Genomic DNA, 26,138 nt, shown 5'->3' with positions numbered 1-26,138 from the left:
GTGGCAGCAGGCATGGTAGGGGTTGAGCAATGGGCCCAACCACTGGTAGCGCACACCCCACCCGACCCCACTTCTGTGCTGCCAGCCAAGCCAGGCTCTCTGGCCATACGCCAGGGAAGGAGCCGTGGGTTGGGCGGCTGCCCGCCTGCCAGCAAATGCTGCCCCGTGCACCTGAGCTGGCTGGTCGCTCTTCCCTGTCCCTGCAGCTGCAACTGCTGCTGCTGCTCTTCTGTGGCAGGGTGGATGTGCAGGAAGAACACATTCCAAGCGACCCACATGGCTGGTGAAGTGAGCCAAGATGGGCATCGTGGCCCGCTTTGATGACAGCCACGGGGTCATCTGAGCAGGCAGCCCTCCACCACCCGGCTCTCACCGGCTGCTGGTCCTCCGGTGGTCCGGACCGCCTTGGACCGCACAAGTAGCTCGCGTGGCAGGGAGGGAGGGAATCCCTGCCTTATTTTGCTCTGCTCCCTTAGGAAGTGACCACTGGGATTCCCTCTCTGCATCTTTTGGCATGCGCGCCAGTTGCTGGTCTTTGCGTGCGTATACGCACCAGAAACCAGACCAGCTGGCCGGTGTGCATGAGCACTCTGGAAACAGGAAGATCATTTTCCTGGAGTGCGCATGTGCAATGGGCGGCTGCTCTTCCAATTTCCAGCACACCTGTGCGCATGAAAACCAAATGGCCGGCATACCAGAACCCGGAAGAACAACAGGTGATGGCTCCGCGGGTCCGGAGAAATGGCTCGGCGTGCCACTTCCGGCACGCATGCCTAGGTTCGCCAATACGGGCCTAAGAAAACAAGAATCAAAAATGGAAATCACTGGAAATTGTGAATCACGTTTTGTAAAGCAAATGCTATATACCCAGGTCTGCATAATCCCCAAGTTGACTACTACTTACTCTACATAGAAAATCAACAGAAATGGCTGAGGACCAGTCAGGAAGCTGGCTATTTCACTGGAGACATTGTGGATTCACACTGAATCTTCCTGCCAGTAAAAGCTATATAAAAGTGATTTTGTTTTGAAATGGTTTAAGGTCTTTTTCATTTTGCTGCATTGCCAGGCATATAGGCATATATCTTTTGAAATATATTTAATATGAAGTTTAGAAAATCCATGTCACTCATACATGTCAGTTATGTTATAGACAATAATAACTCAGATACCTTGCCACATGTGTCTAAGATCCATAGCATCTTTGGGGGAAAAAGTACTCTCTGACTATAGGCCCACTTTGCTGTTTTTATAGCACGTTGCAAATCAGCTCTTGCCATAGTAAGTGCTGCAACATCACCTGATCTCACCTTCAACATCACACGTACCTCCTGAGACATCCAAAGTTTTTCATTTGCCCCATAACTATAGTCTTAAGAATACTGACATCCTCCATACACTTTTGAATACAGTATAAGTAGACACAGTAGAAGCGTACTCATTCACATCAGTACGTTGACCATTTGATGCAGCCTCTTTAAATATGTTTAAATATCATAACATACTGGCTTAATATAGTAATAAATGTCTATGGAGATTCTTAGTCATCCAGGTCATTGTTATCTCAAAGGTACTTTTTCAAAAGGCAACTGGACTTTCTTGTTTTTCTATGAAGACATTTCACTTCTCAGTTCTGAAGAATCTTCTTGGATGAGAAGCAAAATATCTTCAAGAAAAAAACAAGAAAACCCAGTTGTCTTTTGAAAAAGCATGTTTGGGATAGTACTAATAAATTATGTTGGTACTTATTTCCTAACAATAAAGTTAAAATAGCTTGTTAGTATTTAAATATATATTTAGAGAAAGTGTACTTATGAATTATTCTCAACAGCATAGGTCATATTTTCATAACAGACTCAAGTTAGGAGTCCAGAGACATTACACTAATGTCCAGAAACCAGTAATTTGGAAAGAATTAAAGGTAGGGCAAGTGAAAGAGTTGATTTTCCTCAAGGAAGCTAAGTTTCTCTTTCACATAGATAGCATTTTTCCTTTTGTCCCACTATCATTTGTGAATTAGAGAAGGCACAACATGCAGACAATCTTTTGCTGACTGACTTATTCTATTGATTTATTGCTGTCCAGCTATTGTAAAGATGAGGACAGATGGTCATCTTACTTGCTTATCTGCCCACTTCACAGCCAATAACATTCATTTCAGAGTAAAAGTAATGTATGTGTTGTATTTTCCTCAGCTACTATCATTAATGTGATATACAGTGAAGGGGAAAATGTATAATGGCAGCCCTGACCTTTGATTTATATCTTTACATTTTCCCCAGATTATTCTGGTAACATTTTTCAAGATCCAACTAGCCTTACTGAAATCTACAGAGGCTTCCAGCCCTTTGCTCCCAACCCCGTTGATTTGTATAAAAATTATAGCATTTCATTCCATTTACTAATTCTACATATATTCCTATGCCACTCGTTCCCAAAACGGGTGGGCTAATAATTTCAAAGTAAGTTAATCATTCTAAAGAGCTCTCCCCCCACCCACAAGAAAACATTATACCAGAAAATATAAATCCTACACTTTCAAATCCCACCTTCAATTATAACCACACCGTTTTTCTGTGACATCAAAATGACTGTAAGGGATTTTCAGCCAACCATAAATGTAGATATTGTTATTTTATTTTATTTTTTTGCAGTAGTTTATATGGCAGTTAAAAACTTGGAGTGTCAATGCTTCCTGGACAGCTGTTTTCCAAATTCATATTGTCATTTTACATACTACACATTCAGACCTACAACTTGTATCTTTGACTATCTAATAAAGTAATGTAGGAAATGTGTGGCTTTAAAACAAGAGAACTCAAGTATTGATACATTTATCAAAGTCACATTTGGTAAATTTGATGACCATATAGTAAGAGAGAGAGAGAGAGAGAAAGGGGGCGGGGTAGAGAGAGAGGAGTGGGAGGTAAAGAGAGGGGGATAAAGAGAGGGGGAGAAGGAAAGAGGGGGGGTAAAGAGAGGGGGGGCAGATCTTGGTGATGAGGTGGGAATGCCAATCCAGAAACTAATAATCGAAACAGGACAATATAAACAAAGAAGGGAAACAGACTTGCATGCATATTGTTACATGAGTATGAACACAAAGAATATCATTGGTGTTTGGAATATTTCATTGTTTTTTAAAATAAGGTCTGAGGTATAAATCAGTAGTGGGTTTCAAAAGCCATCGCTATTGGTTTGTTCATGGATATGTGTGCGCTCACATGTGGGGTGCTTCTGAGCATGTGCAGAAGCATCCAGTCAGATGGGCGGAGCCTCCCGCCGCCACCGCTATTGATTCGCCCGATCCGGGGCAAACTGGTAGCAACCAACCACTGGTATAAATTCTTTGAACAACTGTTTATTATCTTAACATTTCAGATCTGCCCACCTACTCAAAAGGACTAAGGACCTGGAGTGAAGAATGTGGTTAAGAAGATTGTATACTCCTTGGATGCTATAAGTGTATGAAAACTGTAGTACCATACCTGGTATTGTATGTTTATAACAACTTGAAATGTACATTAGCCAACCAACAAAATATTATCTGGATTTGGGATCAGACTCCAAACAAATTTCCTGCTCTGAAGAAACAAAGCTGTAAATGCTAAAAGATCCAGGCTGAAAGGTTCACATGAACAATGCATTTACATTCACATCGCCTACTGGAATGAATTCTGGTCTCAAACAAAATCATTTTCCACAAACTCTGGTTGAGACTCAGTATGAACAAATCCAATCTAGAAAAAAAGAGTTAATATTCTCTGCAGCTTGAGAATAATTCAGAAGCAATGGCCAGGAAGTAGCTGCTGTCTCCCAGTGGTAGGACTATCTCAGTGCCTCCATTTGCATAAGGAATCTGCCTAATTTTGATTCTGTAGATTCTGTCTGGTCTTAGGAAACATAGTTTTTTTAATATAAATAAATATATATATATATATATATATATATATATATATATATATATATATATATATAGCATCTAGCAAGTATCTATTAATGACATAATAATATGTCATTCATATTAATAAAGAACCATGATAATATTTTACATATGATTATCACAATTAAATTATTTGAGACTATCCTCCCGTATAGTGTGCAGAGTTTTCATACTTATAAGGCTAAGCTAATTAGATCTCCTGGTTGGATGTAAAAGGTTCGATCTATATTAATTCATTACTGGTCAACTGTACTGTTGTTTTCTTTTTGCATTTTCTCTTTCTCAGAGAAATTCAATTCTCCAAATGAGTCAATAGGATCATTGCACTAGCAAAATTCTTCATTGTTGACCACAAGCTGCCAGAGACAGATAAAAAGTGACACAAATGCTTGGGGCTGACCTCAAACAAATGAACAAATAAATGAGAAGTACATTTAAGCTGGCAGACACACAAATGCAAAATTGACATTTATTGATTTTCACTTGTCATATCCAAAGTTTACAGAGAGATAGGAAACCAAACAACTAGCTCTCTTTAGAGAGCTTTTTGTCATAGTGAGTAGTGTGGTAACCAGAACTTATCAAAAGAAATAACAAAGTTTACAGAATCAATTATTTACAGAGACAGCCAACTAAAATGCCAGAAATTGCAAGATGTACAATGGTTTCAGCCAGGGTTATCTGAGAAATTGTCTCTTCCCAGTTACAGCCACCTGAGACATTAGAGAGGACAAGGAATATTGGTCCCACCTGGTGGAAACCAAAAGAAGGCTGTTGCAGTGGTGAAATGTAAAATTTGTTACTACCGGTTCTGTTGTCATGGCTTGGTGGGGGGGAGGGTATGTGACTGGGTGGGCATGGCCAACTTTTTTTTTTTTTTTACTTTTAAAAGCATTTTTTCTATAGCCTTAAGATGTTGCAGAAAAAAATGCTTTTAAAAACCTCTGACGATCAGGCAACTCAGCTGGGATTGTCAGAGGCTTTTAAAAGCATTTTTTCTACAACCTCTTCTGCCGAAGAGGTTCTGGGAAAAATGCTTTTAAAAGGCTCTGACGATCCCAGCTGAACTGCGTGATCATCAGAGGCTTTTTTTTTTTTACTTCTAAAAGCATATTTTCGGCCAAAGAGGTTGTAGAAAAAATGCTTTAAAATTTAAAAAAAAAGCCTCTGATGAGCGCGCGGCTCAGCTGGGCATGGGGGGGCAGGGATTTTTGCTACCAGTTCTCCGAACCACCCGCTGCCATCATTACCGGATTGGGCAATCCGGTCCGAACCCGGAGCATTTCACCCCTGGGCTGTTCCCATTGGTAGGACCCAAAAGAAGGACCTTCTCTGAGGTGGTTCCATCCCTTTGGAATATCATTCCTGCAGAAATTGGATTGGTCCTCACTTTGACACTCTTTTGTAAGGACCTAAAGATCTGGTTCTGCCAATGGGCCTGGAGAATCCAGAGTGGGATGGAGCCCATAAAGTGCCTCCTTTTGCATTGCATTGTCACCAGGAGTGGAGCATTATTATTTTGTATTCTTTTATTTTTATTGTTTGTAAGCCACCCAGAGTCACTAAGAGTGAGTGGGCAGCCATATAAATCTTACAAACAAACAAACAAACAACCGAACTGATCTAGAAAGCTACCCAGGCTAAAGTAGCTGTGTAGAGGCCCATTAGGAAATACCAGTCATAAACTAGGATGGAAATTTGAAAACTAAAATCCCAAACACCTGTATTGTTGCCAAGAAAGTTACAAGAGGCATTATTTAGACTATATGTTTATTTTAGACCAATTACACTATTAGTATCTGAACTGTAGGGAATTGTCTGAAAGACATTCTCATGGGAAAATTAGCTACTGATTAGATATGTATCATTTAAGATTAAAAGCTCACCTAAAAATCAATGTAAGTCCCATCATTGGGAAGGGAAAATTTCAGATTCCAGGACAATCGGAAGCAAACTGTTTGTAGCTTAATACAAACCATGCATGGCCATCACGGAATCTGCATGAAATAAAAAGTTAGTTATGCATTGTAAATAGACTAAACCATAAGGTTGATTTTTGGCACATACATCTTGTATATAACTTTTAAACATTATTTCAGTATATGAAACATTATACTTCTCCAAGGACTCCATGGCACATGTGTCTTGTCCAGGAATAGGCCATTACAAATTAATGTAGATTTTCCCTTGCAGATCAATGGGTAAAATAACATTGAATAAAAGGTTTTTTCTTCTAAAAGTGACTTTGATCTTGGAATTTCTTAAATAGAAATCTTCTTGTATAATAGAAAGCATTCAAATATCTCTTATTTTGCCTGCAGTGGGGAGAGATATTTAGGGCCTATTGTATATAATTGACACCTTATACTCACATTCTATATTGTCCAGAGTGTTTATTTCTCCAAATTGGATTTTCATATGTGTGCTGGTGTAGCTTAAAAGTAAGGACTAGTAATGATGTGTCCACCCCAGTTTTCTGATTTTGACTTGAAAGCAATTTGGTGGCCACTTAATTTCTTATTGCTGCATTTTCACCTCCAAGTACAGAGAGGGAACTTGGTTGTATTATTTGTCTCAAAGGATTACACTTTGTCTAAACTTATATAGTATACTATAATTTTTGTTTGAGGCAGCAAAAAATCTAGGCCTATTTTTGTGCTACAGCAGCTTGCTGACTAATTTTACCTTCCCCTTTTGCAAAATGAAACATCTCACACTATTTGCCAGATAGAAGAATGTTGTCATTGTGGGTCCAGAAGTAAGAGTTCAACAGAAATTAGTAGATTCTCTGTATATTAAAAAAAACATACAGGTCATAAAAAAGTTTGGTCCATTTATCTACTCATTTTACCTTCTGGAAAACAAAGAGTTTCATAGCTACTTTTTCTCCAATTCTTTAAGGAGCAAAACAATGGAGCATGCATTGCTACACAATGCTACAGATGTATTTGTGTTAACTTGAGCTCACATGCATTTGTAAATATTTGATGATATATATCTGCCTTGGCTCTAAGGAAAGCCCGAAGAAGCAGCTCCCCTTAAAATATATATAACACCAGTCACTTTATTTTTATTTAATTTTTATATAAATAAACATTTCTAGGCCTTTGTATCTCTGAAGAGAATCTCTAAATCTCTGTCAGTGCTAAATTCTAAGGCTTTTTGCAATCAAGAGCAGATTAACAAATGTTCTTCTCGAGTCAAGATAATTTCAGTAATTTATGTTGGCCCTTGGGACACATCATTCCCGATAAAACTATAATAAATTAAATAATGGTTTCCTACTCTTTCATGACACAAAAATGCCTGCCTTTGGTAATAGTTTTCCTATGCCTTTCTAGAACAGTCATGCTTCTGTATGCATGTAAATCAGCCTGAAAGCAAAACTTCTATCTAAAGCAGCCAGAAAAGTAGTAAGAACCGTTTCTCAGAGTTCTCATTAAAAACTTTAAAGAAATAACTATTAGGAGTTACATTATGTTTCTGTGATTGCTAATATTTATCATAAAGGCAGGAATTTTTAGCAAAATTGTACTTGAAATGTTGTCAACTTTCCTAGCTACCATTTTTCTTTAAATTGTTATTGATGCTAATTCAATGAAATTAATGCTTTCCTATGTCAAGTAGCAATAAATATTTAAATAAAATTAGAAGGTATGTGTTTGATTAATGATGCACATACAATGTCACTGCCCATAAAATTTGCATGATATAATTATGATGTGAAGCCCAGAGTAAATAAAAGAGATCAGTTATTCTTGAGAGGATAAAAGCTTATGTAGATTTCTCTGGATTAAAGACCAAAAACATCAAGGTTATAAAGTGAGAATAGAGCTCGATTCATATATTGTCAGATGCACATAGTAGTTTCTTTAATTGTTGTTTGCCCCAGATAGGAATCTTGCCAGACTACAGCACACTCCATATAACTATCAGATAAATCCTGTAAAGGTTTTAGAGAGGATTTCTACTCGGTCTTTTTCTGCCTACTAGGGACTCAAGGCTGATTTGTCTTCTAGCCCCTTGGGAAAGAGCCCCTGCAACCCAATGCTAGAATCCACCACGCATATTACACTAGACTACTGAATAAAACACAATTAAATTTATATATTGAACTCAAATAAATCACTTTGCATTTAGTGCTATGAGTGACAAGTCACTGTTTATTGTTGTGTATTAGGATTAGGTTCCTGCAAGAACAAAATGGTTAACTTTATACCTATAGCACACTTGCATCAAACTCGCAGCGTCATGTTGCGATCATGTGATATTTTGCGATGTTCTTCTCCTTTGCAGAGCTGTGGTGGGCATGGCCTGAGCGTGGTACATCCGGCCCGCGGGCCACCAGTTTTACACCCTTGCTATAGCAGATATCTGATGAATCATGGTGACTGGTCCATACAAAATGGTAACAGAACTTGTAGTTGGGTTATTGTAATATTTGTGCAATTAGACGCTGAACCAATTGAACAGGTTAACACCTTTGTATATTTAGGCATAACTTTTTCCAAGATTGGATCTTGGGCTTGCCATCATCAATGGAGTACATTTAGAGCAAAAGCTCGTTTGAATTTACTGTTTAAACTAAAGAATCATAGTTACCCAGGGTCCCTAGCTCCATTAATTAAAGTATATAAAGCTAAGGTTACTCCATGCTCTTGTTCGGAGCAGAAGTTTGTGGTCTATACTCAACCACAGTCCTAGTACAAACACAGTCCCAGCATTTGAGATGTATTTTGGGTGTAGATCTAAGACCATCCTCTGTAGCAGTTAGAGCTGAATTGGGAATGTATACAATTCATGCACTATCCAAAATTAGAGCATATAACTACTGGCACAAAGTCAATGAAATGGAGATTGATAGACTCCCCAAGTTATGTTTACTAGTGCAAATAAAATCACAATCACAAATCTCCTGGATCACCAAACTATCAAATTTTGTCAGAAGCTGTGGCCTTCCTGTCTCTTGTGTAACAGAAGAACGATTTTAAAAGAGAGCTGCCCAAAGAATTAAGGATATAGAAACACAAAATGACATAGCTATCCTTAGTATGATAGGGTAACTTGAAATGGCTGAGCAAATACAAACATACTTTTCAAATAGACAGCTATTTGAAGTTACAACTGCCAAAACATCCAAGGGAGATATTTACATGAGCGAGATTTGAACAGCTCGACACAATGGTCAGATATGGGAGATTCCATTCTATACTCTACAATGAAGGTCTCTGCATTTGCCAAGCAGCAGAGGTAGAAGATCCGGTTCACATCCTATTTGATTGTTGCATGTACAAGAGGGTGAGAGACAGATACCTTGGTCTATATACCAAATAAATGACCCATTGGGGTCATCAAAACAACTTACCTTATGTGCGGCCAGAATCTGAAAATAACATTTAACACAGCACAGTCCTTAAGCAAAATGGTTCAGTTGAGATCTGCATATTTGGGACTGATTGGGATAGATTGCAGGAGTGACACCAAAGTATAATTTTATCTATAACTTAAATTATTGATTCTATTCCAATTTCATTTTAAATAATATTTTATTCCAATTTTATTTTAAATAGTATTTTATTCTAATTTCATTTTAAATTGTATTTTATCCAATTCCATTTTAAATTGTTTTTATCAAATTTTAGTAATAATTTCTTTCTGGAACTTTGCATTAGGATATGGCCCAAGGGCTAATCAATAAAGATTCATTATTTAATGTTCTAAATACATGAATACAAAAATGCATTCATATATGTCTTTAAACCTAGATTGAGGTGTTTAATACTTGGTTAATTCAGCCTTCCAACCACATTTTGCAGAATAGAGCTTCACCTATTCCTCTTTTTTCTCAATCTCAAGATATAACTATAAAAAATCCAGCAAATTGTTGATTCTTTCCATTATTATATAATTAATCTTCTTATTAATGGTAAAATTCATCATTAAAGTAAACATTCAGTATATATAATCTAAATTCTCTTCCTGGGTTATATAAAAACACAAGGCATTAGTCTGCATTAGTTTTAAGTTTGTTTTGCCTGATATATTGCATTTCATAGATTGTAGCTAATCCTTTATATTTATTTTTGTGTTCTTTCACAATGTGGTTCTAAATTAGTATATCTGCTGGTACCATTCATCCAATTTCAGCATCAGCTCTTAACAAATCAAAATCCAGGTGCACTTTAAGAATAAAAATAAAGAGGAAGTCAGCAACACTTGACTCTTTTAAAATTTTTGATAATTGAGTATCTTTTCTTGAACTGGGTGGCTCCCAGCTTCTTTGAAAAATTAAATGGTTTTTCATTAGTTTCATTTGCTTTCTACTCTAAAGCAGGGGTGTCAAACTCGATTTCATTGAGAGCTGCATCAGGGTTGTGTCTGACCTCAGGGGGCCAGGGTCAGGGGTGAAATGCTACCAGTTCAAACCAGTTTGGGAGGACTGGTAGCAGAGATTGGGGCTGGTTCGTTGTACCAGTAACAATTACTTGGCTGACAACATTCCCAAACCGGACCACAGCCCACAGCCCTGCCATGCTTCCCTGCCTTCTATGCGGCCTTCCCATGGCCAGCTTGCAAAGGTAGGCAAGCGGAAGGCCACGTGAAAGGCAAGCAAGCATGGCAGGGCTGTGGGGAAGGGAGCTAGCAGCTTACTCCCTTCCTAGCGTGCCTTCCTTCCATGCGGCCAAACTCATTGTTCAGAGCATCAGCCATCTAAGGAAACGTCTTCCAACTCTTCAAGATCAACTTTAAGAGCGCCAAGAAGCCAACAGCAAAAGTAGCGACAGCAGGGGCGACGGGGCGTGTGTGTGTGTGTCCCTCCACGGTCCTCCTCTTCCAGGTGACAGCCAGGGCTTCGCTGCCTCCTCTTTTCCTCAGAGGGACAGTGTCTGCCTCCAAGTCCTTGCAGAAGGAGGGACACCCCCCCCCCCACACACACACCCCTGTTGCCACCACCACCACTACATTTGCTGTCGGCTTAAAGTCAATCTTGAAGAGTTGGAAGACGTTTCCTTAGATCGCCGCCAAACTCATTGTTGGGAGCGTCAACGATCTAAGGAAACGTCTTTTTACACCTTCTCATCCCCAATCCCCCCCCCATTTTTCTATTTCTGTGCCTGGATTCTGCTAATTACACCTTTTCCTCCCAATTCCTCCCCTTCCCCTCATTTTTCCATTTCTGTGCCTGGATTCTGCTTCTGCAAGAGAAGGCTCCGATGTTAACTTGGGTGGTGGAGGGAAACTCAAAGCATTGGGGGCTTCAGAAGGGCAGAATGTGCTTCAAAATGTGCAGTTCCTGGCTCTGACTGATGTCAAGATGGCCACACCCACCCGGTCACATGACCACCAGCCCATCAAGCCATACCCACAGAACCAGTAGCAAACATTTTTACATTTCACCCCTGGCCAGGCTGGGTGTGGCCAGCTCGACATCACTAATGTCGGGAGCGCCTTTGGTGGCCCAAGCACTCTGCCACCAAAAATGGAGCTAGGGAGGGCCATTCTTCTGAACTCTGTTTTTACTGGCAGAGGGTTGCAGGAGGCCATCGCAGCTGAAAACGGAGCTCAGGAGAGCTCTGTTTTCGCTGACAGAGGCACGGAGAACAGTGGCCTTGAATTTGACACCCCTGTTCTAAAGTTCTAAGGTTTATTGAATGACTTTTGGCCAGTCATTCTCTCTCAGCCTAATCCACTTCATAGGATTGTTGTTGTGGGGAAAATAGGAGGAGGAAAATGTGCTGCCTATGTTTGCTGCGTTGAGTTATTTGCAAAAACAATAAAGACAGGATATTAATAAAAAGAAAAATGTCTGCAAACATAGTTCAATTAAATTTTGAAGCAATCACAATTAACAGAAAAGAATCAAATAAATGGATATTTACTTCTGACATCTACAATATATTATTAGTCAATTAAAATTTTTCACAGTTGATCATATTACATTATACTCAAGAGAATTCTAAGAGGAATTCCCAATTAAGGTGGTTCTATCTGGTTCAGGCGAACCAGTAGTGACGGCTGTGGGAGGCACCGCCCACCCACCCGGACGTCATCACGCCCTGTTTTTGATGCTCTGCACATGCGTAAAGGTGTCGCACGTGCGTGCGAAGAGAGTGAGCACACTCACATTTGCGAACCAGTAGCGAAGGTAAGTAAATACCACCCCTGATTGAGACATCATTGCAAGGCAGATTGTGCCCCTTCTTTATAAGAATACATGTACAAAAGGGGCACAGCTTTGTATTCTTAATATCCCAAACTCAGTTTTACAACAGCTTGCCAATCAAGATCAAAAACCATCTAAGTAAAACTATATTGCAATAAATTCCAGAGCAAAAGGGAAATGCTATTCACAAATGCATTATGGAAGGAAATAAAGCTGACATATAATTAGAAACAGAAATGTAAAAGGCGCTAAGAAATCTAGAGAAATATAAACTCATCAGCTAAAAGATTTGCCTCAAATTGTTTTGCAGACAATTGTTTTGCTTTATGGGATGATCGCCTGGAGTGCTATGAAAAGAAGGGACACTGCATGCAAACTTTTAAACTGCATTTGGCCATTTTCATTAGAAAAACATGAATGTTCTGTCTTAAATACAAATTTTATTTATTTAATTTGTATACTAACTCCCAACAGTTCTGGTGTCCCAAGTAAAATGCCACTCCGCACTCAAAACAAACACAATAGGAAAAACAAGAACAAAACATTGATTTTTCTGAGCAATTTTCTTCCCGTAGGCTGTAGCAAATTGTGCATTTGTGTGATAGGCTGAAAACTGATGAATATTTCTGGAGTAGTTGGGATTGTATGGAGGTGCAGCAGCAAGACACACACAAACAGAGAAACCAACCATCATTGTTATTCTGATTGATCCCACTTTCAAAACAGAACACAAAGTGGATACAGAGAAGCCCTAAAATTGGACTCTTTCACTATTCAAGGAAGTAAAGCTGTGGAGATGTACCTGTAACACAGTGGTGGCAGACTGATCCCATCCATTAGGAGAATATACATATCATCTATGTTATAGTTGATGAAGATTTTATCTTCAGAAAAAATAAAAGAACTACGGTACTTCAATACCAGTATCATTCAGAGTAACTTAAGGTTGCCTTAGGCATGAATTAAGGGGCAGATGAAGGCAACATCATGACAATATGGTAGAGAAAAGAGATCGCCACATAATGGTAGCTAGTGAAGTTTTACATTGATACATTTACATTTAGTTTGAGGGATTTTTTTTACAACAAACATTATTTGTGTGTGGGGGGGGAGGGGATTTGAATATTTTTTACAGTCACTCTTGAGAAGCCCTTTATGATTCAAAAAGTAATGAATATACATAATTTAGTAACAAGCTGATACCCTCTTAACCTCACTGCCCAACTGATCTAATTCATTTTTGCAATCGTGATTCATGAAATCTTAAAGTAGTTTTAATACTCAGAAATGTATACAAATGTTACTTTTTACCAAACTGAATTAAAGACAAATTTGAATCTACAGAGCCAGACCTTGTTCTACCTAGAAACAGCAAATCAAAAGTAGGAGGGAAATAATTTAATCTTTACAACAGTGCCTCCTCTGGGCCAAAAATGTCAGCTAATCTCTGTGTGGGCCCAGTTCATTCAGAACACCTGCAGGAAAGGTCAAATTAGCAATCATGATCAAAGCATCACTGCTTCGCTAGCTGCGCAGAAACATATAAAAAGAGGCCTTGGCTTCACATTGTAATCTTTCTTGCAGGCACACCTGGTCTCACAGCGGCTAGTTAGTTAACAAATAAGTGGTGTAGGAAATCTTGGAAACAGCTTTGAAATGATCAGGCTGTCAGAATCCGGAGACGCTTTTGTTATATCTGATGATGAAGGCAAGTATTACAGGCTAAGATTAGTTTAAGAAGAGGGAACTAAAAATATGGAAAACGTGGCAGACTTGCAGTGTTGTTACTATACAGTTGCCTATTTCAATACAATATATTGCTACTCATCCCATGGAGTCAGCTTCCTGGTTTGGTTTACCTTGCAGGTCTGACAAGTTGTAATTAAGCCAAGAGGTTCGCCCCATCCTACATTATTAACTAACATGGTTTATTTTTAGCTGAACATTTCTCTTGGTAGTCAAATGCCAACTGCAGTGCTTCCAGGGATCTTTTCTATTTAACTGGGATCAAGGCCCATCTCATTTTCTCCCAAAGGTTGTTTACCAAACTGGACTATGTTGGCTTGTTCTTTGAAAATGTTTCTCATTCAAGAAGTTTCTTCAGTTCAGAACTGAAGAAGCTTCTTGGATGAGAAGTGATGGGTTTTCAAGGAAAAAACCAATAAAGTTCAGTTGCCTGGAAAAGCACCTTTGGGACAACCATAACTTGGATGACTGAGAACCTCCATAGGTATCTCGGTTTCTTGGTACTATACAGAGAAGAGCAGAAGGCTTTCTGCCAATACTTGCAGGAAATCCTAATATAGGTTTAACCAGACATTGAGAAGCTGGAATTAACTTGAGTCTTGGAAATATAATTTTGTTGTTAGTTGCGAAGTCGTGTCCGACCCATCGTGACCCCGTGGAAAACGTTCCTCCAGTCCTTCCTGTCCTCTACCATCCCCTGGAGTCCATTTAATTTCATGCCGGCTGCTTCAGGGGTCCCGATGGGTCGAGGACACGACTTCGCGATTAACAACAACAAACTGGAATTGGAAATGATGAAAAGATTGTAGATCGCAGAAAACCTGGGTTTGAAACAAAAAGTAATTGCAATCAGAATATTGAGGTTTGTTTCACACTGGGGAAGATTTCTTTATTTCACACGCTGACTTTATCGACCGGAATAAATATTTTGTAAAAGGGGAAGAAATGCGATGTGCTTAACAGTGCTGTTAGAAACGGGGGTAAAAACAGAATGGTGACCGCGGTCCATTTTATCCAAGCTTGTTTGTTACCGGCGAAGCGGCAGCCTACTTCAAAGGGAGAATCTGAGCATGCTCCCTATTATCTATAACTGAACCTGTTTCTCATCGTTACAGCTTTGTCGCTCACGCTTCACATTACCTTGCAACTTTTCTCTCCCCAAGCATAAACCATGTTTTGATGTAAAATAGTAAATGGCACAACCCAGGACCATCTCGGCCCTTCTTGTTTTACTGTATTTACATTTGTTTCACATCCGTCTGCAAGAAAAAAGGACCCCAAGTAAGGGCAAAAAAAAGGTGTAGGGCTTCAAAATCTGCCACCGCGCATGCTCGCTCCTATCTGCCTGGTGAAACTTGATGGGGAGCTGTTTGTGAGCCCCGAGCTCAGGAAACCTGCGGAGCGAAAATAGTAATAATAATAACCTTGGGCGCTTGGAAATACGGTGGAAGCGTGTTGCTTTGACGCGCTGCTGGTAAGGTCTTATTTTGCTGTGGCGACGTGTTGCTCAGGGCGGAATCACGAGCCTGGTTTGCGATAGTGGGGGTGGGGGTGGGAATTGGATGCCAGCGCACAGGCGCGCGCGCCATGGTGGCGATTGGGGGAAAAGCTGCGCGACATCGGGAGAGAACCTAGTTTAGGTACGTGCGGAGAGAAACCGCGGTCCAGGTGAACGTGGTTTGCTGGACAAGGGTGAAAGCAGCCCGTTTGGCACATAATACAAATAAAATGGCTGTGCGCTGGGGTGGGAAGTCTTAAAAACACCTTGGCGATTTGAGCTTGCGTGCCCCAAGCACCTTGGGGAATAATCCTCTGTGAATGCAACAAGAGTGGCTTCTGAGTCATCGCGCAAAAAAGCATCGGAGGAGACATCTGCTGCCATTTTCCTCCTATGGTGATTTAATTCTGGAGGCGATGGCTTGGCTTTGAGAAAGGGCCCTTGTTGTTTGATTCCCCGGCTCCTGTTCCTTGAATTCCCTCTCCCAGCAGTCCATCTTAATATTGTTTACTTGTAATGCGAGTTTCTTGCTCGACTTTAGGGCTGAAAGAAGCTCTGTCATCCGAAGAAGTTTTTTTGTAGCAAAGAAACGATTTACTCCGGGGAAGGGGGGGCGGGTTTAAGACTGAGGTTTATATAGTTCTAATTTTAGTTTATTTAGAAATCTGCTGATCTTAGTAGACTGGGTTATGAAATCATGGTTCCTGTAGTCTTCCTTCTCTCTTTTACTGGGTATAATTCCCCAAACCTAAAATTATTTCATAAAGATTATAAACCACAAGGGAGTTCTGGGTTTGCGAAGTGGACTCATAGTGATTATAGCATTATTGCTTTCCATTAGTTAAAATGCATAGTTAAGAAGATAATTCTGTCAGAATTTATCTACTTCAATGGGACAAAGAGAGGGAAGTCATTTTTAGGTTTCCTCAGTTACTTGGAGGCCTTGTATGTTTCAGATATGATCTTGATTTTATGGCTTTTGTTAACTTTTTATATTTTTATAGCTAAGGCATACTTTGAAATGACCTTTGGTTCAGAAATGATCACTGCACTGCCTCTTCCTTTGCTTCTTTAAATCAGAGTTAGTGCTTTCCCCTCAGAACATAAAAGTAGAAGGAAAAAAATCCTCACAATTGCAAGACATCAGGAGATAATGTTTTTCTGCTTACTTAGTTCTGAATCTACTTTAGCTACACATTTACTTCATACATCAATGTGGACAATATCATTATCTCCTAGTAATTGATGGCTGGAAAGAGAGGAAAGGAAGGGACAAGAAGAAAAACTCTTTTGCTGCTAGAGTGCAAACCTACCTCCCCAGTTATGAAAGATGGATTGGTTATATAATGAGTGGATAGTGCATATGGTCTCCTCCCCTTTTCAAGAAGAATACCATTTCCCAATGCTTAGATAATGTAGGTTATCTGAACCCGGTAGTCTATGTGGGTATTGGGAATTAGGATCTTTCCATACCTTAATCTGCATTTGAAGGTGATATTATAAGGCTGAGCTTCCACAGGTGGCAGCATGATAACCTTATTTTATTTTAGCAGTTAGGAGGCCACCCAATTCTGATGACTCCTGGTGGTCACAATTTAAAAATTGAGAACAGTATTAAAAAGAAAAAAATTATAAGCAGTCTTAAGGCAGACATATAAAGAAAATAGCTCAACATACAAGATTGTTGGGGTGTGTGTGTGAAGAAATAGGAAGAAGTATTAGGCATGTTCACTACGTTGAGTTAATTATAAACATAATAAAGATACGATATAAAATAACAATAAAAGCTGGAAAGGTTGGGGACCGCTGTCCTCCAGCGTAGAAAATATGCTTATCTTCAGTACATGGGTTTTAACTGTATCAACTGTAACATTGTTGCTTTCACTTCGATTAGCATGCAGCAGGGATCTAGCAGTTCTTTGGGTCATACTTTTGTGTTACAACACAAAGCAATTTGTTTGGTTTCTGTTGACAATGTTGTGTGAATCCAATTATAGTGATTTATTAAACATGGTTTGTGGCAAATGATGACAGTTTATTTAGTAAAATATATTAAAGGAAATTATGGCATAGCCCTTCCTTTTATAGGGTTATTGAGTGTTTTCTATGAACTACCACTGGATAGCATATATGCTGTTAAAATAAATCCATAGAATGTAAAGTACAGTCCTTAGGATATTTATTCAGAAGAAAGTTTCATCAAATTTAGTATATGCGTGGGATTTTAAACTAGTTTTTTGAAACTAAACTTGTATTAGTGGTAATTGATACCAGTATAAATAGACCAGGTAAAAGTATAGGAGAGTAGCATCAATAACAATTTACCACAATAGATAGGGATATTTGTTTTCTCTACCAACTGCATATTTTACATGCACTTATTCTCAGAGGACATAGTTTTGAGTGACTAATGCCTAGGACTGTGCTGTCTAATCTTATAGCATTACTCTGTGAAATTGTGATCCTATGAGGGAAGGTAAACCAATTTCATATTGCAGCTGAAGCGGTATAAAGCAAACTTCTATCTAGAATTATCAATCTTTGGAACAAGCCAACTCTGTGGCTTCCATAGCCAAATCTTTGATGCCAATAAATATCTTTAATATAGTACTTGTATATTAGTGTTCTTGAATACCTAAATATAGTATAAGCGTAATATAAATTACTCATACGATATATACACTTCATAAATAAATAAAACCGGCTGCTTCAGACTTGTGCAAAGTCTTTAGTAATTTTTTTTCTTTGTCTTTATTAGGTGAATCTGGGGGAGACTCCAGCCCAAGCAGGCTCTTGAGATCAGTAGCGATAGGTGAGAAATTCTGGGTAAAAAGGGAACAAAGAAATAAATGCAGGGTATAAATGAAAATTTGAAGCTTATAATTTTGTGGGCTAACATCCGTGTAATGCCATAAATGTATTGTTCATTTCCTTTAATGCCACTAGATTGTCTTGTAGGAAAAACACGCTGAGAAAAGTACAAAACATCAGGTTATTATAAGTAATAAATACTAGGTTTGTCATGTCATAATTTTTTCCTGTTCTTTCTTGAGTGCTATTTCAGAGCAGACTATATCATTTTTCATACCATACAAATAACTTTGAAGGAGCTTTTCCAAGTCAAACAGGTAACTTGTATTTAGGCCCTTATGAAATCTCTTAATGCTCATATTTATACTCAGACTATTAAAGATGTCTGCCTACTTCTATAGGGGATTTGGGAATTGTGTAACCTTGAAATTTACTGCACTACTAGTGAAGAATTCAGGGAAGTATGCCAGTTAATGTTTCTGTGAAAGATTGCCAAATAGTGATAATCACTTTTTAATTTGAAGTATTTTCCAAATATAAACTATTTTTCTCAGTAGAGCTACAGGAAACAATCCCAGTTGTCTAAAAATGCATGCTTGACACTATTGTGAACCACGGTTGATTCACAATATTTTCTGGAACTTGAGAATGGAGAATTCATTATGGGAAAATTGTGATTAATTTATTTGAGACATAACTCCAGAAACATAGCTAGACCATAGTACAGAATTGTATTTTAATTGTGGTGGCTTCTACATTTTGCTATGTTCTATTTTTAAATACTAATGAGAGATACTGTAGAGGTGCACCTGAAACTTAAAGAGTTCTCATTTGGAAATCCACCATAAATTAATACTGTTTTTTTCAACTGTGTACTTAAAATTTCAGACTTTGTTGCAGCTTATAACCACATAATTAGTTATTTGTTGTTGCTGTTAAATGTATTTAAAACACAAGTTTGAAAATATAGAAGCAAACATAACCCAAGTTGAGCAAATGATTTTTGATAATGTTGTGTTCTTTACAAGGGAATAGTTTTGCAATCCCAGGAATATTTCAAATAAATAGATTTTATGAGGTCTGTCATAATATTGAACCTAATCAGCTGTAAGTCATAGGCTACCTGTGTAGAAAACTTGTGTTTTTTGTTTGTTTGTTTGTATTGTTTTATGAACAATACTTAATACAGCCTACAATAGTGAAAAAAATTATATCATAGAAAATAGCAATAGCACTTAGACTTATATATTGCTTCACAATGTTTTACAGTCCTCTCTAAGCGGTTTTCAGAGTCAGCATATTGCCCACAACAATTTGGGTCCTCATTTTACCCACCTCGGAAGGAGGGAAGGCTGAGCCTGGTGAGATTTGTATTGCCAAATTGCAGGCAGCTGGCAGTCAGCAGAAGTAGCCTGTAGTACTGCATTCTAACCACTGCGCCACTGCAATTCATGGTATTATTTATAAATTTGCTTGGTCACAACCTGTTGCTATTTCACAAACGAGTCTGAATTTTTTAATTTGTTTTTGACTTGGTGGAAATTCTCTTTCTGCAAGAGTTGTCAAAAATTCTATCAATATTTCTCAAAATAAATCCTGCTGCAATAAATGGATTTAGAGTCTAGGGTTTGCTTTTATTAACTTTTTTCTGTCAACAGACATGGGGAAATCTCTTTCCATGCCTTTATCTGGTTTGAAAGATGATGGCGCTTCAACCTCTGATAACATGAAAAGTGGATTAATGCACTCAGACTCTCATAGTGAAGATGGAAAAAATGGAGATGTATCACAGTTTCCATATGTTGAATTTACAGGACGAGATAGTGTCACATGTCCCACTTGTCAGGGCACTGGGAGAATACCACGTGGTACGTGTAAAGTTGGAAGCAATTTCTGTGATGGCTACAGTTGTAAATACATCTTGCTTTCATTTGCAAATCTTTATATTGTTTTCTTAAGATAGCTTATCCTTGTATATAATAATATTAGTATAAAATTTACTAGATTTGCTTTTGCTTTTTTTATTTTGTATTCTATGATACAAACAATATAAAATCACAAGTTATACAATCACATTCATTATAAAATTTCCAGATAATATAACTATTTTAGAAAATTAAAATATTCCAGAAGATTCAATTTTAGTATTAGTTTTTACTGAGCACAAACTTGATTGACTTTAGAACCTGAATTTGGCTTATTTCTATGTACATAATGTTCTTAGTCAGCTATACTAGAACAAGAAGCAGAAAAAAAATAGAAATTATATTGTACATTAAGGGTTGCTTTAAACATATTCTCTGCTTAATCTGTACTCTTATTGTTTTGTGGCAATAATGAAATCAGCAACTGAAGTGTTAAGCAACATATTGGTTAAGTAAGACATGTGATTGCTACTTGCAATATTATGCTAGCTTCTCCATTGACTCTGCTTGTCGGAAGCCAGCTGTGAAATGCCCAAATGGCGATCACATGATCATGGAATACTATAATGATCATAAAGATACTTTTTCAGCACCATCATAACATCTAATGTTACTAAACATTAAGTGAAGTCTACCTATACTAATGTGTACTAACCTCCATATAATATGCATTGATTAACAAGAACTTTCAGCAATTATCAAAATTACAGTATTTTAGTGGTGCTGAAAGAGGATGTAGCTGTTGAGCAAACCTTTGAAAGGCAGTGATTTAGAAGATGTAGTTTCATAGCTTGTTATAAAAAAAACTGTTTCTCCTAAAATATTTTATGTGACAGTTTCTTTTAAAATACCTGCCTTTCGATTATATTGTTTTTGAAAAACATTGTTTTTTTAATTTAGTCTGTGGTAGATGTGTATGTTATGCAGACCTTTGTTACAGAAATTTCAGCTTCATCAGCATATCATGTGGCATGTTTTACTGGCTTTATAACAGCAGCAATTGGGTGTAGAAATGACAGGATGCTGGATTATATTCCAGGACAGGAAAATCAGCTTGTTGCCCTGATTCCCTATAGTGATCAGAGACTGAGGCCAAGAAGAACGTAAGTTACAATAGTAATGACTGTATGTGATATTGGTAAATTCCTTTAAAGCTAAGCTTTGACTAAACAAATCTACTATCAGAAGGTTTAAATTAATACTTTTATGCTTGCCTCTTAGCTTTGGAAAATATTGCTCTATACTAATAATCAAAATGCTTTGTGTTAACATAGCCTACAAAACGGGTTGGGCTGCATTGCTTGAGCTGCTGATGCTTGTTATTAGCAGAAATTCCTATTAGGTTTGGAGCTTTGCCATGTTGCACTGATTTGGTTTGAGGTGGGAGGGTTACCATGGGTTACAGCATTCTAGAATTCCACCTTTTCTATCTTTGTTAATCCATACTCATGCCTTCATTCTCCAAATATTAAAAACCAAGAGATTGCTGGGAAAATCGTAGATGCTGTAGGGAAAGAATGCACTATGTTAATATTGATTGTGCCTGCTTATTGCTTTTTGCCTTGGCAACTTTGCTTTGTTCTTATTAATTCCCTGGAGATTAAGCAGAATGAGGAATGCATGCATGCCCATGTACATGTGTCTGCAGGCAGATTTCAAAAAATTGCAATTAATCTTAGAATGGGCACTGGAAATACATATTGATTGGAGCATGTCCAATAACTAAAAATTTATGCAATGGAAAGGAAAGGTATAAAGATAACACTGAAACTTTAAAAGAGCCTCCCTTTTTTCTGCAGAAAACTTTATGTGACTGCTTCTGTAATTGGATGCTTACTACTTTCTGGGCTGGCAGTATTTTTCTTATTTCCTCGATCTGTCGATGTACAATATGCTGGAGTCAAATCAGTATATGTCGATTATGAAGCACAGAGACGCATAATATACTTAAATATTACGGTAAGATCTTAGCTGAAAACCTTTCACTTCCTTCAATGGTTGATAATTTATATTGATGTTTAAGATTGTGTTAAAGCATCATTTAATCTAGAGTCCTGGATTATTTCTTTTGCAGAATACATTGAACATAACCAATAACAATTATTATTCTGTTGAAGTTGATAACATTACTGCCCAAGTACAGTTTGCAAAGACGGTGATTGGAAAGGCACGAGTGAACAATAATACCCACATTGGACCACTGGATATGAAACAGGTAAGAATTACTGGGAATCATATAGCATATCACAATTATAGGTAGTTTACAGATAGTAAACTACAACAATTAGGATTCAGAATTTCCATTGCTAAGCAACATGATAGTAAAGTGCGATGCCATGCATTGCTTAATGCCAGCAATTCCAGCACTTTCCAGTTACCATCATTAAACAAGGTCATTAAGCAAGGACATCACATGATTGTCATTTGTAGAAATACTGCTAGCTTTCCCATTGACTTTGTAGGAAGTCAGCAAATAAGGGGGCAAATGATGATTGGGGCATTGCAATAACTTAATCGTGATCCAAGCATCCAGATTGTAGTTGTGACTGTGTGAATGCTGCTCCCCTCAGAAATCTGAAGACAGGTCATATATGCCATTAGTTCAATGCCATCGTGAGTTTGAATGGTTGCTGAATGAATGGTTATTAAGCAAGGATCACATATATTTGATAGCAGTTTTCTAGATATTTATGTTCTGACTGTTTCTGCTCTTGTTTTTCCTTTCAGATTGATTATATGGTACCCACTGTAATACAAGATGAAATGAGTTACATGTAGTAAGTATCCTGTGCTTTCAGTTTCAATGTATGTTTTAATATTGTAAACTATCCAGAGTTATCTTGCAGTAAGATGAGCAGCCAATAAATTTAATATATAAAATATGGGTACAAGATGAGAATATCACATCAAACATCTCTTTTTTGAATAAAAGGATTACAGTAGCCTGGAACACAGTTTTTTCTAAATGCTACTTTCTTATCTTTCTTGGTTCTGTGTGCCCCTAAAGGATTCAAGTTCTGGCTAGTAGAACTGCATTGACATACTGTATTGATATTTGAAAGATTGGGATTGATATAGCACAGAGAATTTTTTTAAAAAATGTTTCTCACTTTTTTCTTTTGGGGGTGGGGAGGAAGGGCATAGGTAGAACCCTAAACTTTGGTTAATGAATGTCTGTTTTCCCTCTTTAAGGCACCTGCAAGGAACATGTTTTGTGTTTTGGGTTTTTTGTAATAATAAATGCAGGTTAGGATTGTGTCTTAATCTGGACAATGTAATTTAGACTACAGTATTAGATATGGATTATTGAAACAGATCAACTTTCAAACTGTTGCAGTTGGGTTTGTTTATTTATTTATTTATTGGTTCGATTTCTATGCCACCCTTTTCCGGAGACTCAGGACGGCTTACAATGCGTTAAGCAATAGCCTTCATACTTTTGTTTATACCTGCTTAGTAGGGCTTTCCCCCCCCCACAAGTGGTGTTCTTTTTTATACAAAGTCAGGTTAAATACCCCCACAAACCGGGTCCTCATTTTACCTACCTCGAAAGAATGGAAGGCTGAATCAACCTTGAGCCTGGTGAGATTTGAACTTGCAGTAATTGCAGGCAGCTGGTGTTACTTAACAGTGCTTTAGTCTGCTGTGCCACCAAGGCTCATTGCTTCGCTAAACGGTTAAGTTAATCACCTTGGCCTTTTGGGTAAGATCAAGTGTGTGTATATGTATAAATTTAAGGAAGTTCATTTGAAATTGATTTCAGGAAAGCTTTCATACATGTAATTACTATACTGTACACTAATATGTTTTTCTTACAGCGATTTCTGTACTTTAATCTCTATCAAAGTGCATAATATAGTTGTCATGATGCAGTAAGTATGTATAATATTTTCATTTATGGGAAAAGTTAACTTCCAAAACACTTGTATTACTACAGAATATTTTTAACAGTCTAGCAGTTAAGATTCTTTTCTTATTCTGTTTTCATGAAGAGAAATAAGATCTATGCATGAGTATTTTCATAGTTCCTTTGAACTAGTAACAAGAAGCAAGTTAAATGACTATAATGAAATCCTTTTTAAATTTTCAGTATGATTTCTTAACCTGTCATATAACAACAAATGTGCTGAATGAAATTGAGGACAAGCCAAAGACAGCTACATCAAATTGAAGAAACTGTTTTTCTCACTTAATGAAATTAATGGTAACTCAGTGGTAACAACAACAAAAAAGACCCATGTGTTACACATGTGTCTTTTGGGGTTTAGCACTTATAAAATAGTAAAAAAAAAAAAAAAGATGCTTCACAGCATCTAATAATGGGAATGAAGCATCTGTCTCTCTTTAAATCATTAAGCCACATATATTAAAGGTTCATGCAGCCATTGAACTCTTCCTGTTTCTCTGTACTCTAGTATTGTATTATACATGAAACAATTGGGAACTAGGTTAATCTGAAGGATTAATGGCAGGCTGAATGTAATTCAGAAGTTCTGAATTAGCCACTAACATTGCAAATCCTCTGAATTAACAGTTATTCTAAGTTATATTATTCATCTATTCATCTCATAATTTTTTCTTTCTTCTGAGCAGAAAGTTTTAGAGATGACATAAATATGGCATTTTGGAGCACCAGAATTGAGAAAATAATCTTTTATTTCTTAATCTTTCTTATCTGCTAATATTCCTAAACTTTTGTTTACAATTCAGTTTCTCCCCATATCATTAAACAAACACAAAAGTCTTGCTCTGTTCAATAGAGCAAGATCTGTTTCACTATACTGAGGTTATAAAAGAGAGTTAATGTCAGCTTTTGTATATTTGTGGTATTAACTATTATTTTTGTATGAGTAAATATTTAAAGTTAGCAATTGTGGACTTTTACTTTTAAAAATATACATGTTCTTCTAAAATCTTTCCTGATGTATAATATATGTACATATCTCTCCCTTTCTATTTTGTTATAAAGAGTGACTGTGACCACTTCCTACTTTGGCCATTCGGAACAAATATCTCAGGAACGATACCAATATGTAGACTGTGGTGGAAATACAACTTATCAACTGGGACAGACTGAATATCTAAATGTTCTTCAGCCTTTTCAGTAAAAGGACCAGAAATTGAATGTGCAGAAAGAAAAAAAACCCACGACTATTGTTTTTTTCATTTCTCATCCAAGTTGAAATTTTAACTATACATGATACTGCTTAGAGGTTGATGTACATAAAGTAGCAGGTTGGAAGGTTTCCTTATTTTTTGTGATGTAAACAAAAAAAAAAGGACAAACTGTATATATCCATACTTAATAACTTGCACCTTTCTACTCTAACTGTGAAAGTACTGTGTCAATCCATTAAACCGAGGGTAGCAGGAAAGATAGAGAACAACATCTTATATCCATTAATTTTTGCCTATATGCAAACAAGGATATGTTACTCTCCCAGCACATGTTTTTGTATTTCTTAGACTAATGATAAAGTAATTTCAGAACTTGATTGTTTTAACTGAAGTCTAATCTGAATATTCATTGTATAGAAATAATTTGCGCCCCATTGTAGCATCAGATGACACATGCTTGTGTAATAACCTTAGGACAGATCAATGTTTACATTGTTGGCATTTTGTTTGTTGAAAATTGTTTTTCAGGTGAAAGGTTTTTCATTTTTCACAAGGTCCAACAATTTGCTTGAAAACTTGGATGGAATTGGAGAAATAGCACTTGACTTAGACACATTTGGTGTGTGCTGCTGAATAAAAAGAAAAAAAATTAAAAATGTCTTTTAAAAACACAAAAAAAGCTATTAAAAACTATTGAAAATGCACATGTCTCAAAGACTGACTCTATGAAAATATTTTAATGTTTTTGGTTACCTTTAAACACTTAACATAGATCTATCCTTTTTTTGGCTTACATCATAGGTACCTCTCACTGAAACATATAAAAAGTCCCTGAAAATACAAAGTAGCCAAGCATATGTTTTAGATAGGAATAATAATTGATAAGAGCTATGCTGGAAAGAATCTCACATGGGTTTAATCTGATTTTTTATT

The 26,138-nt window shown here is 37.4% G+C and overlaps 1 protein-coding gene across 6 annotated transcripts; it reads left to right on the top strand.

The window, feature by feature from the left end:
* Window positions 1–15,170: 15,170 nt before the first annotated feature.
* TMEM106B (transmembrane protein 106B) lies at window positions 15,171–25,909 on the top strand. Of its 6 annotated transcripts, none has more exons than XM_034402334.3 (9): window positions 15,171–15,327; window positions 18,110–18,163; window positions 19,821–20,030; window positions 21,127–21,190; window positions 21,887–22,046; window positions 22,162–22,302; window positions 22,815–22,864; window positions 23,906–23,959; window positions 25,057–25,909. In XM_034402334.3, the coding sequence occupies exons 3-9, from the start codon at window positions 19,823–19,825 to the stop codon at window positions 25,193–25,195; spliced, it is 816 nt and encodes a 271-aa protein (XP_034258225.1). In that variant the 5' UTR covers window positions 15,171–15,327; window positions 18,110–18,163; window positions 19,821–19,822; the 3' UTR covers window positions 25,196–25,909. The 6 variants fall into 6 exon arrangements, with proteins under 6 accessions (XP_034258225.1, XP_034258221.1, XP_087748856.1 ...); XM_034402330.3 differs by having other exon boundaries at window positions 21,082–21,190; XM_034402331.3 differs by lacking the exon at window positions 15,171–15,327 and adding an exon at window positions 15,382–15,493 and having other exon boundaries at window positions 21,082–21,190.
* The last annotated feature ends 229 nt before the right edge of the window (window positions 25,910–26,138 follow it).

Source organism: Pantherophis guttatus, chromosome 4 (genome assembly GCF_059756535.1).
Source record: "Pantherophis guttatus breed Tessera chromosome 4, ASM5975653v1, whole genome shotgun sequence".
Lineage (NCBI taxonomy): Eukaryota > Metazoa > Chordata > Lepidosauria > Squamata > Colubridae > Pantherophis > Pantherophis guttatus.
Note: the sequence above shows the minus strand (reverse complement) of the source record. Positions and strands in the feature narration are given on the sequence as shown.